This window comes from Cydia splendana, chromosome 3 (genome assembly GCF_910591565.1).
Source record: "Cydia splendana chromosome 3, ilCydSple1.2, whole genome shotgun sequence".
Taxonomy (NCBI): Eukaryota; Metazoa; Arthropoda; class Insecta; order Lepidoptera; family Tortricidae; genus Cydia; species Cydia splendana.
Window position 1 is genome coordinate 1,971,630 of NC_085962.1, and position 14,032 is coordinate 1,985,661.

General features: G+C 38.8%; 1 protein-coding gene across 3 annotated transcripts in view; it reads right to left on the minus strand.

Annotated features, from left to right (window-relative positions):
* LOC134806391 (neprilysin-4-like) overlaps positions 1-14,032 on the minus strand; it is a 68,024-nt gene that overhangs the window by 18,698 nt on the left and 35,294 nt on the right. For 2 of the 3 annotated variants that reach the window (XM_063779643.1, XM_063779642.1), the window contains exon 3: positions 225-367. In XM_063779643.1, the coding sequence (XP_063635713.1) occupies positions 225-367 (143 nt within the window). Of the gene's footprint in view, positions 1-77; positions 188-224; positions 368-14,032 lie in introns of those variants that run through there. The other variant, XM_063779644.1, reaches the window with a different exon arrangement.

A 14,032-nucleotide genomic window follows, 5' to 3' on the forward strand; every position in this document is an offset into this window, starting at 1 on the left:
GGTACTGTGGGTTCTTTGACCCACCTATAATGTCTCCCAGGTCTGTCCCCTGGGTGTTTGATATGCGAGCATAGTACCGGTCCCAACGCACTCTGCGCTGACACAAGGCATAGGGCTCCAGTGCTCCGTCAGAACTAAGACAGCGGTGTAAACTGCGAGGGCTATCAGGAAGACACCCAGGGCCCAGATTAGGGTCCCTATAGTTATTCTAGTTTGGTACTTACCGGTCCCAACACATTCCTCACTGACGCAAGGCCTAGGGCTCCAGTGCTCCGTAAGCACTAACACAGCCGTGTACACTGCGAGGGTGATCAGGGATACTCCTAGGGCTCCGATTAGGACCGATGAGCACCGTACTGTGCGTTCTCTGAAACAAATATATTTCAATTCAATAAAAAATAACAGTCTTTCCTAGTAAAAAAAACACCTAGAATTCGTCTGGGTTAATAACTGTCAAATGTTCATGTTATTTCTCAGAATGTCGTTATAAAAATGAGAGCGTTAAGGACATTGAGTAATATTAAGTAAAGAAAAAGTGGTAACTCCATACATCAGTTTTCTAACCAAAAGGCGCGTTATTTCGTAGTCGACATCTAGCGTCATGTAGCGGAATTTATCAGTACTGCTAGTTGACAATAGATGTCTCGGCGAACGAAAACTTGTTACTTGTCTTGTTGAGTTACCACTCTTTCTCTACTTATATAGAGGGGCCCACTGGTTACCAGTCCGCCGGACGATATCGGCCTGTCAGTTAAACGCAAAATTTGACAGCTCCGAACAACTGACAGGCTGATATCGTCCGGCGAACTGATAATCTGTGGGCCCCTTTACTCTATGGTTAAGAATGACTAAAGGGGCCCACTGATTAATAGTCCGCTGGACAGTATCGGCCTATGAGTTGTTCGGAACTGTCAAAATTTTGTTCTAACTGACAGGCCGATACCGTCCGGCGGACTGTTAATCAGTGGGCCCCTTAACGCTATTAGAAGGGGCCGAGGCGTCCGACACTTCGTTTTCTATGACAGGTGACCGGTGATCACGTGATGCTTTCTATATAGATTATGCAGACTATTGTAGACTCAGTCCGGACCCGGGCCGTTCTAACGTGAATCATCCTTATCTGTGATTGTATGGCGGCGCGGCGGCTAGCTTTGTGTGAGTGTGACTCTTGATATCAAAGGTATTTCAGCATGTTGGTAGGTAGAGGTACCTTGTATTTTATAAATCCTTTATGCTTGCTTTGACCGCAAATGTTCGTAGAATTTTCGCAAATTATCGTGCGCTAACGAATATCTTCACTCGCGAATCTCCGACAGTCATCGAGCGACTCACTCTTCCAAAAACAGCGACTCAATAGAATTCCCGGAGGCGCATTCTGATTCCAATAACGGGTTATGAATTTGATATGGATATTGTCTATCAGATTCAAAAGTGACATTTCTTCAAACAGATACGTCACTTTTGACGTGTCAAGCAATGACAGATATCCATAACAAATCCAGATCAAAATTCATAATTTTCCAATCAGAATAAGCCTCGCGGTCGCATTCGGTACGACCAGCGACCGCTAACGGCAGAAAGTGATTGTTATCTATATCGTTAGCACAGAATAAAGTACAGAGGGACCACTACATTTAAAGCGATTCGTGATTTTTTTTTTTATATTATAGGACATTCTTACACAGATTGACTAAGTCCCACGGTAAGCTCAGGCTTGTGTTGTGGGTACTAGACGACGATATAATAATATACACATATAGAAATACTTATATACATAGAAAACATCCATTACTCAGGAGCAAATATTTGATGAACACACAAATAAATGCCCTTACCAGGATTCGAATCCGGGACCTCCTGCTTCGTAGGCAGGGTCACTACCGCGACTATTGCAGAAGCCAAAGGAACGTTCCGGTGAGACCATACATCTTTAGGCTATTTTAGGCTAGGAGGTCGTATAGGTAAAGCATTGTTTATTTATTTTTATTTAGATACAAGGCCCATATTACAAATACCTTACAGACTAACATACATATATTATGCACTTTATAAACTTAAAACTAAACACTATTTAGTCGACAAAACGGCTTGGCTCCGTTGCATCGGCTGCTCTTGTGTCGAATTCGGCAGTTTGCCCCGGAACCCACGACACCTTTCGGCCAGAATATAAGTTTAAAACGGAGCCGCTGCGATGACCTGCGCTGTGTTGTGTTGGCGCTCGCGCACGTGAGTAACGGTGCGCGCACGCATGCAGCGCACGTCCGAGTTCATGGGAGAGTGACAAACGGCCGGTGTTGCCAGAATACCCCGCTTTCCCGATATTTGAGGGTAAATCATCGTGGGCATGGATCAAAAACGATCGGGAAAACTGGCGTCTTTATAAAATATATAATAGGGCAACCTATATAAAATAGGGCATATTGGCATTAATTGCCAAAAGTCGCTTATTACACGAATTATTTCCCCTGATTGGTGAGCTAATATATGCTATATTTCCATTTCCTTCGTTTGGTGGCCTACATGTGAAATTTCTCAATATACCTACATGTAGGTACGTATTTACTAACGTATAGATAAATAAACCTTACCCTAATACCGTCTCTACATAGGTCTCCTTTTAGATTATAGTAGTCCATAGCAAAGACATATGTAACTTCGTATAAGACGAATAAAGTCTAAGGAAAAAACGTGCCTCGGAATTCAAGCAAAAGTCATTCTCGAATAGATGGCGCACACACCTTTAGCCTATCCTCGGCTAGATGGCGTGACGACACCGTTTCATATTTAACAATTTTAACACATAGATATCAGTGAATGAACATGGATCAAAATGATATAAAAATAATAAAATCATTTATCCATATATATACATTTTTTGATAACTTTATACGTTTTCATTTTGAGTTTTAGTCGTGTGTCGATAGATGGCAGTAAATTTACAGTGACTACAACATTTACAATGACAGGACCCCTCTATACTATCTATTCTTTTTGTCCATAGTAATCTAAACTAGATGTGGAAGTGAAACTACCACTAGGTAATCTATAGTCGCATGTTATTATTTTGCACTCTTAGTCCAGTCATTTCATGGGCCGATAGGCCGCTAGTATGGCAAATTGAAAAAAAAAACTTTAAATATCTATAGTTCGTTTTTTTAGCATTAGAAAAAAGGTAAACAATCTTTACGTGTCTATTTATTGAAAAACGCTTTTGAAAAATAAATCACGGCAAATATGTAACAAATAGGGATGTACCGACTAGTCACCGACTAGTCGGGAAAGCCGACTATCCGGCCACATTTGTAGTCGGCGATTAGTCGGCGACTAGTCGGCAAAAATGGTCGTGTTACTAACAATTATGAATCGTGCACGATTATTTACATTATTTTGCTTTCATAAGTAATAGTTACTGATTTTTAAAAAGGGGGTTTTCAATTAAAAGACACGTCAAGATCGCGTAGTCTTTTTCTAATGCTAAAAAACGAACTATAGTACATATGACAAATTGAAAAAAAAAAACTTTAAATATCTATAAGCAACTATTTATTTTAGTGTAATGGATAGATACGAGTATGCGTTTTGACATAGTAATATGCCTACCAGCACTTATTTACATGTAAAAATGTATAACAATTTTTTTTTACCTAAGATTTTTATGAAAATATATTTTTGTTTTTAGGTCGCTTAAAACCTTTAGATATTACTGTATCTTTCTAGCAAATCAAGGCGTGTTTCATTCTTTATATCTACGGATTTAGTGGTTTTACAAATATACATTTTCTTTCGTTGCGCTTTTATTACTGACTGGTGACAAAATATCACATAGTTTAAAAAAAATCGATCTGATTATGTTTTAACCAACTTCCAGGGGCCGATTTTTGAATTTCGATCGTTCGATTTCGTCACTCGAAAATCGGTGGAAAACGGCGACATGCTAATTTTTTAAATACGAGCGATCAAAATTTGGAATCTAGTGGTATTGACCACTCGATTTCAATTCTATTAGTAGAATTTAAACGCCTAGTAGTGGAGATATCATTTAACGAAATACACGAAATCGAGTGGTCGAATTTCAAAAATCGGCCCCCAGGTAGAATGATTGTAGAATCCGTGCTTATACTGGAAAGCGTAAATTATACGGTGAAAGTGAAAAAAATTTAGGAATATTTTCCAACTTAAATATTTTTTACAAAATGTCATTAAAACTTTAATCATTTAACTAAAGTCAAACTTTCTTCAAATTAGTCTAATTTAGATTTGACACAGAAATGCAAACATTTGTTAAAATTAATAAAATTATCAACAATATACGCTGCAGTCAACATTTTTGTCAACGTATTTTTGTGTTAAGTACCAGGCGGCGTAGCACGGTCGCGTTTTTATCCCTTGTCACCATGCCTGTCATGTTCTAACAAGTATGTAAGTGCGAAAGGGACGCGCATAGTGATAGACGATAAAAATGGAACCGTGCTGCGCCCACAGGTATGTAGTATGTAGTTACAATAAAAAAAAACTTTTTTTTTGCGCAACCGTATCTCACTGGGCTACATGTCGTTACCGGAAACAGTACGACGGTCAATGTCCCAAGAGAAATCATGCTGCCTAGGCTTTATCTTTATGAATAGTAGGCGCGTTATGTAACTTCCTAACAATCCTAACTATACTGACATTGTATCGTGAGCGTAGTATGAGGTACTTGAGGTATTTATTGTAGTCAGCAAAACGATTAGCTAGGCACCCCTGTATACAAATATGTATGCAGGAGTGCTAAGCTAATAATACTTTTGATTACATACATTGGGTAACTGTGCTCCAACAGTTTTTATACAGGGTGGCTAAAAAGAACTACATTCCCGTTGCCAGGGCTTACTATGGGACTAACCCCAAAATCGCGAAAAAAAATATTGGCTGTTTCGTACATTTTGGCTGGTCCATTTTCCATGAGAGGGTATTTTTTTTTTCGCGATTAGGGGTTGGCCTCATAACAAAAGTTGCTCAGTATAACCCAAAAATCTCCGTGGCAACGGGATTACAGTTGACGGGATATCACAACCTTATTAAGGTATTTAGGTTTAAAATGTATTAACTACCTTAGTATTAATACAAATTGTTGAAATCCGCTTGCATTTTGTATACAAACCGCAATTTCACTGTTCTGCTAATGTCGTTTCCATTATTGCGTTGACAAAAGGTTGACAACATACGAACCAGCCGACCGCCGAACTCTCACATGGTACTGTATAGTGTATGTATATCATAGATTATTTTGCTTATATTCCGCACTAGCGTCTGCCCGCGACTTTGAATGATAATGATTGATAGAAACTACCCTGTCTCCATACCAAATCTCATTCAAATCGGTTCAGCGGTTTAAGAGCCAACGGGAGTGGTCATTTCTCCATACAAACGTACTCCTCGTTTTCCTCCGTGGTTTTTGAAGCTAGAGCAATGATTTTTTCAACACAGATTAATATTGTCAATATCTGTGTCGGACCGTTTTGCTTTTTTTGATATTTTTGTTTTTTAAGGCGCTAGAGCCCTTCAAAAATGGCCAAAATGGCCTAATTGACTATGCCGCAATGAGAGGCGTGGCATTCAAAACTGATATCAATTAGCCAAAAAAGCAAAACGTTCCGACACAGATAATTTCATAATCATTTAGATTTCCAAATTTGGTAACGATTGGTTAAGTTTTGGAGGAGGAAACAGAGGAGTACGAAACCTCGATTTTTGAGATTTTTACGCAGGATTTTTCGCCTCGTCCTTATCGCACTACTTTTAGGTGCCGCTTTCGTTAGCGAGACGGCTATATTTACCTAAAATATTTAAAACTCAGCTCCTGTTTCGTCGTGTGAAAATATTAGTAGGGATTATCGTACGTTAGCCTTTGGTTTTACAGAAATATGTGTAGAATTTTCGATTAAAATACAATATTTTGGGATACACGTATTAGGTACTTTTACTAAGGATAATACGTATAAGTACAGCCTGTTTCAATTGGTTGTGCTAACGCGCCAAAAGTACCTATCTGCCATCCTGGAATACGTTTCCAAATATACATATATACCTATATCTTTACAGCTCCCGTTCTGTCACAGTCTAACTGCTCATGTAAAGATATAAGGGGCTGTCCATAAATTACGTCATCGATTTTTGACGATTTTGGACCCCCCCCCCCCCCTATAATCATCCAAAAATCATGCTTCAAATGACCCCATTTCCTCCTACTTCATGCTACCGTCATCCAATGACTTAATTTTTGAATAGCCCCTAAGCTCTTAAGTCCGTAAGCTCTTAAGTTATATTAGAGAAAAGTTTTGAAAAATGTTTTGACGCGTACGCATGCGCTATTACATACATACGCTACTTTTGATTTTGATTACACCTACTTCATCTAGCGTATAAGTAATCTATGACATGTGTGTATGTGCATATTATTGTATGGTGAACGACGCACGACACAGTTCATACAATGGATATTCGCCACACTTTCCAAGAGCCTCGTTAGTGAGTGACATCTCAATAAGGCTTTTTAAAATTCGAACGTATTTGTGTCTAAACTTTTTTGGCAAATCAATCCACTTTGTTACGAAAAAACAACCTTAAAAAAATTGAATATGAGTCGGACTCGCGCTCGAAGGGTTCTGTACCATTACGCAAAAAAATCATGTTTGTTAAGGATTAGGTACGAGTAGTTAATCCCGTTATAGTGCGACATAAAATATCAAAAATATGACAGTTACGTGGGAAGTGGCGCCCTCAATAATTTTCTAACAATTTCTTGTCAAACTATAGGTACAGTCGACGTCAAAGATATGTTTACACTTTTGCATCTTTTAGCACAATATACCCTCACGTACTGTTTAACATATAATAATAAACCAATTACTTAACCGTTAATACAATACGTGTGATGCAATATAACTATCGATTACCGGCGAAAGTGACAACCCTATTAGGGGACTATTACGACGAGTAATTTTGACGTTTTCTAAACTGTATTACGTCGACATAAGGTCTATGGGTGGTTATGAATTTACAAATACAGTGAAGTGAACCCTATTCGGGTGTATTACGAAGTGATTTTTAATGCTTCATGAACTTTATTGCGTCGACTTAAGGTCTATGGGTGGTCATGAATTTAAAGTGGTTGAAAAACGTGCGCGCGATTATAGCGGGGATATCCGGTGTCGGATATGGACTTGGAACTAGCGGATCTAGGTTCGAAGCCCGGAGCACACTGAATTGTTTAACCATTTAACCATTTGTAACGGGTTTGAACTGGTTTTGATATGACCTTGAAGATCAAGTACGCTGATTGGTGCATTAGTATTAGTACTACGATAGTGTCGGTGTCTTCACTAGAAAATTCTTAAATTATATTAATGTGTGTTTGACGAATGAATAATGGCATTTTTGTATATTTTATGTATATTTGTGTAAGTTTAAGTTTGACATCCTCTCCTCTGTTGCATTTAATTTAATTTATGTGTAATGTTTGTTGATTTAACCTGACCTTATCTGATTGTTTTTGTTTTGTTTTAATGTTTTAATCTTTAGACTATGTTTGATTCTGATGTATGTATTGTCCCTACCGCATAAGCGTTTTGGCATCCTTAGCTGTAGGTTTTTGCATGTAACTGAAATAAAGAAATTAGGAATCGAAGGCACAGCCCCCAATATGGCATTCAGCCACGATTAAAAATTGTGTAAAAATATTTTAAACGACTTTTAAATTAAATATTTTACAGGGTGCTACTTTCCCACACGAGTGCGAGAATAAGCACTTTCCGTGCCTGTCGAAATTGAAAGGGCCATATGGACCTACTGTAAAACGTACGATACACGTGCGAATAGGTAATTCGCAACTCGTGTCGATTTCAAACACTCCCTTCGGTCGTGTTTAAATTTATCACTATTTAAACATAAACAAAAATATTAAAGTAACGGTTCGATCATGCAACGATGCGTTCGTCAAGCATTGAGAACAAAAATCTGACAATGACCCTACGCATTGTCTACAACAAGGAAATGTACATAATACCCACCCTTGGACTCCCGTTTCGAAACAAAACGACGTATCTCTATAGAGTTTCATGGTGACATATGACCTTTTGTTTTGCGATAGTGATGCGTCGAAGAATGCGTATAAGCTAATTAGCGGTGAGACCATGAATCAAAGATTATGGAATAATAATTAGGTACTTGCCCTTTATGGCGTTGGTTATGTCTAGTTAGGTACAATTTCCCTTTCAACCAACACCATTAAGGATGACTCACGCTAGATCGGGCCGGGGCCGGGTCGGGGCCGGGCCGGAGCTTCCGGCGCTTCGTTTTCTATGGAAAGCACCACGTGATCACCGATCAGCCGTCATAGAAAATGACATGTCGGACGCCTCGGCCCAGGCTCGGCGCGGTCTAACGTGAGTCATCCTTTACTCTATGGTACCTTCTACAGATTTAATTTTTTCTTAAAAATAAATTTGTTTTCTTCATTTCTAATCAGCTCACGTTCATTTTAGAGGCAATAAATAAGTAGATATTGGTAGATATTCTGTAAGTAAGTACATTTTTAGCCATCCATCAACGGGCAGGAAAGGAATGTGACAAAGATATTTTTTTTTATTGCAAAATGTCCATCCACTGTTTAAGGGAACCTCGACACGAAAGAACAAAAAGAATGTCATTACAACATCGATGGTTCTCGCGCCGTTGTATGAGGCCTGTCTGTCTTCTTTATTTATACTAGAATTTGGTCTTGGCTAAAAAAGTCCATCCATCTTACCAACACGGCAACTCATAAGGAAGCGTAACCGCATCATAAAATTGTTTTATGCACATATTTCACCAAAATCCATGACCACCCAGAAGTTATTCATGAAGGAAGTACGGGAAAGGACATCGCGACAACAAATTATGCCTTTCCGTCACAGAAAGGTCCTTATGCTTCAAGTGCAATAAGGACCTTTTTATCTGGAATTCCAGCAAAAATTCTGATAGGAATGGTCCTTATTGCACTCGAAGCATAAAGACATCTCGACAAAGAACAAATTATGTGTTGTGACGAATCGATTATGCGATTATTCATCGGAGCTTTCTTTGAGGGCTTTGTGAAGATGATAATTAATGATTGGTGCCAAGGGCTGGCTGGCTTTGTCTCTGGGTTTTTTATTAATGAAGAGTCACACCAACTCACCGCTCCCATACCCACTTGATGCGCTTGTAAAATGATGACCGATCAAACGGACGCAATAATGATAATTTTCGGCGCTAGTATGCGCATTTGGACGCATGTTTTTAAATTTCTAATGCTTGAATATCACCATAAATCTAAAATTGGTAATTTTATTGTATAGCTACATGTGGTCGCTAGATGGGACTGACGCCAATACAATGTTTTTTTGTGATCTGATCATCCCATCGGGATGGGCCTTTACGCTTTCATTTCAAAGCGATATGCTTAAATACCATGAAATTTGGCATGAACATTGACGTAACATATATCTATGTCTGGTACAGTCAGCAGCAGAAGTTGCTAAGCAGGTCAAGTGTTCAAAATTATCTAAACGCGACTTTCTTGTTAATAGAATAAGAGCGTGTCAAGGTAATTTTGAACACCTCGCCCGCTTAGCAACTTCTGCTGCTGACTGTACTAATATTCGTTTAAAATTTCGAAACTTCCACATGGGAAAATATTGAAAACTTCAAATTATTTATATGGTGAACGAAATTTTCCATTTCCAAAATGAAAGTTTCCTTTATTTCCTGTGATAATTTCCTGAAATTTCCGAGTACTTTTCAAAATTTTTGGAAACTTTCCGTAACTTGCACATCTGGGTGCTTAGCTAAGATGCCAATCGCTTACGGTAGAGCTACTAGAGCTCTGACTCTACCTACCTGAGCATACCAAATATTCCAAAATTGAACCAAAACAAACTTTACCACCGACCACCGAGTGAAACACAAAAGTTCCCACTAACGCGAGGAAAATACTACTTACTCGTACTTACTCGTAACTGTAACGCTATTAAATATCTATTATTCAAAATTCTAATTTAAAAGTTAATCCTTCCAGCCAAATCCAAAAAAAGAAACAGCTCAAAATTTGCATCAAACTACTTTACCACTCTTGTGGATAAAATGCAACTTTCACATCAGTTTTTGAAGAATATGGGCGATTGTGCACTACAATGAATTTTACTGTCCGGCAGTCTGAGTTTTCATGGTCCGATATGGCATGAAAAAAACGGATGATTGGCTTGTGCACTTGTCCGTCCGTCTTTTTACTTGCAGGTGCGGCGCAGTGGCATGAGACACACACCCCCCCTAGCCCGCCCCCCCGCCCGGCCAAGTCATGAATAATACTAATTCCAGACGCAGTGCACAAGCATAAACACGTTTTTCATAGCTGTCATCTCGGACCGGAAAAAAACGGTCCGGAATGCGGAAAAGTAAATTGTTGGACGGTAAAATTACGTGTAGTGCACAAGCTACTATATACATTTAATGGCGTGCCATATCGGACCGTAAAAACTCGGACTGCCGGACAGTAAAATTCATTGTAGTGCACAATCGCCCTAAATAGAGCCTTTACGAGCGGTGTGGTGAAAATAACTATTCTCTCTTCAAATAGGGTATTTGACTACTAGTCAAATCAGTTTCTTTTTTTGGAACTGACTTTTCGAACGATTTTGTTCCTATGGAATTTATATGAAACACTAGCATGTGACGTCACAATCAAATAACCTACAAAAAATTAAAAATATAAAGTGTGTCTAAAAATAACTGCTGTCCACGTTTTCCTATTAATATTTTGGTGCTTTATTTCACGCATGGTGTAAAATAATTTATTATAAATACAGTCAAATACCCTATTGACTCATCATAAGTAACGGAACTCTAAGCGTCGAATGTAGGAGGTATTTAGAGAATAGAGATGTCTTTAATCTAAGCTAACATTTATTACCGTCAAACCAAAACACGGAAAAACAATATAATAATAATATTATATGCACACAATACCGCATCTCCTGGCAGATTGTCTCGCGCCAGGAAATAGGAAATTACTAAAATAATGGTGAATGGAATGTCTGGTTTACGTCGGCTTTATTATGAAGAAGAAATGCGAGGTGTACTCATCGTGAATGTGGTGCTAAGTAACTAGTGTAACTACTGTTACTACCGATGTAATTGACCGAGCGTTAGCGAAGGTCTTTGTTTCAGCTTCGGCAACATTGCATCAACCACAATAAACGAGACTGATGAAAGGATGACTCACGCTAGACCGGACCGGGGCCGGGCCGGAGCCTCCGGCGCTTCGTTTTCTATGGAAAGCACCACTTGATCACCGAACAGCCATCAGTGTTGGCCGAAACGTTAATTGCAATTAACCATTAACCATTATAAATTGAACCGTAAACCGTAACGGACGGTTACAGTTTACGGTTCAATTTATAATGGGTAATGGCCAAAAATGGTTAATTGCAACGGCCAACACTGACAGCCATTATAGAAAGTGACATGTCGGACGCCTCGGCCCGGGCCCGGACCAGTGAACAATTACATTTTAAAAGAAACTCTTCTACTCATTCATATGTACAACCTTTTTGATTTGTAGGTTTTATTTTATTCCCGATTTTTTTCATACATATAAGCAGTACCTACTCTGATGTGAACACATCGTGCCATGAGTCACTCACTGACCAGGTTGAACGGCCTCGGGTCAACCTCGGTTAATTTCTTTTTGAAGTCCCATCGTCCCTTGCGCGTATTTATGGAGCCGTAAAAAAGGCACACCAAATATTCCGCTTGAAGTTGTTTAGGGTTCTGTAGCACGCTTCGAGGAGTCGCACTATTTTCCCTCTCGCAAACCAATTTGTCAGTTGAAAAAGAAGGCTTTTAAAAAAGTCTAGCCGCGAAGGTAATTTGAATTTCGAACCTTTATAAATATAGGTTCTGTTCTGACAAATTGGTCGGCAGATGTGCGGAAATTTTCCAAAAAGTCGGTAAAGATCTCGGAAATTTTAGGAAATTTCACAGGAAACAAAGGAAACTTTCATTTTGAATATGGGGCTATTCATAAATTACGTCATTTCAAATTAGGGGGGGGGGGTCTGGACATCGGATGACGGTAGCATGAAGTAGGAGGAAATGGGGTCATTTGAAGCATGATTTTTGGATGATTATAGGGGGGGGGGGGTCCAAAATCGTCAAAAATCGATGACGTAATTTATGGACAGCCCCTATGGAAAATTTCGATTCCAACACAAAAATAGAAATTTTCGAAATGTTTTCATCTGGAAATTTGTCGAAAGAAAAAAATATGGAAGGGCTCGAATATTTCGGCATTCCATTTCATTAATAGCAGTATCTCCCGCGGGCCAGGAAGCTGAACTTTCCCGCCTGGCGGGTGGTAAATCAAGCCAGTAATAAACAGGTAACCATTCTTCAATCAACTTTTAGTTTATAACGATATTTATATTTGACTCGAATGCCGCTTTTCGCATGCTCTGTTATCTTGTTTTAAAATAATGGTCAATCATTGTAGCATAAAAACTATTGGTGCCTGAAATTGTGACTGTTTTGACATAGTAAAGTGTACTTTAAGGGCCGTCTGTTGCAAGTTTCTTTTATTTATGATAATTATGATACAGAAGACAAACGAGCCGACGAATCGCTTGCCGGCATTCAAGGTGGGAGTAGGTAGGTAAGCTCTTTTCTTGAAGGTTTGAAGGTCCGGTCCGGAAATACCGCGTGCGAATGTTCAGTTGTTTAGCTGTGCGAGACAGAAAGTCACAATTAGATATATCTAGCAGATGGCAAACAAGCACACAGTTCGCCTAATGGTAAGAAGTAAACAGCCAATGGACGCTCGCAACTCTCACAAAGCGTATTGCCGACCCTTAAAATCCTTTTTGACGAAAAAATCACGTAAAAATACCTAAATAATAAATCTACGGAACCCTTACACACGTACTACAATGACTGGTTTACTTAATATTCAAAGTTTTCCTAAGGTATTTCTTTTTTTTTTTCTAAAAAACAAGCGAAGCCTCGGACGTGTGTCGCATCTAAAACGAGATAGTTTTGCAAAACAAAAATATATTTTATTTTTAAGTTAACGATGACAGTTTTTTGTAACGTACTATTAAACAAACATTTCTTGACCTTCCTCAAGAAGGTCGTCTATTAAAATAATGAATATGTTTACTAGCTTCGTCTATTTTTTGTTTAACATTTATTGCGGAGTTCACTGACCTCAAACTCCCCCGATGATTCATTGATTATGTATACCGGGTGTGGCCTGTAACACGAGCAAATAATTAAACTGTAGGCTGTACTTATACTCTTCAAACTGACCAACATTTGTTCAGCGATTTTTAAAAATTATAGAGACTTTAGACTTCGCATTTTTCATACGAATTAGAAATATTATCTTCGATGTGCTTCGATGTACGCTGTCATCAGTGTCATTGACGTTGCTTGTTACGCTTTAAGCATGACAAAATTCGCAATACCTACCTACATTGCGTTGCGTCTTAGAATAAACTTTAAGGTGTGCTACAAATCAAAATACAAGCTTTTGGTTTTTTTTTAAATCGCTGAACAAATATTGGTCAATTTGAGGAGTACAACCTACAGTTTAATTTTCTGCTCGAGTTACAGGCCATACCCGGTATGTTACCGTGAAAGCCCATTTTTTTAAGCACTAAATTTCAATCTTTTAACTTTCTTAAGCACTCGTTTTTGCCAAAAAAATTTCGCCATCACCGTCGCCGTTATAGGTATGCTGTTCTAGCTAGAGCACAACCTCCCCTTTCCTCTTCCCAACTCCATCTAGCTTCTAGTGGTTAGTTGGGGTTTCTAAAACCCCTGACGCCCCCCCACGATCACGACAAAGGACCAATAATCCTATGAAGTCAAGGGAAATCCTGACTTATGGTAACCCTAATTATGATAACAAAAGCTGTAAAAAAAAAATGTGACAATTGAATTTCGAATTACACCTTACCTTACCTTACCTTACTACTAC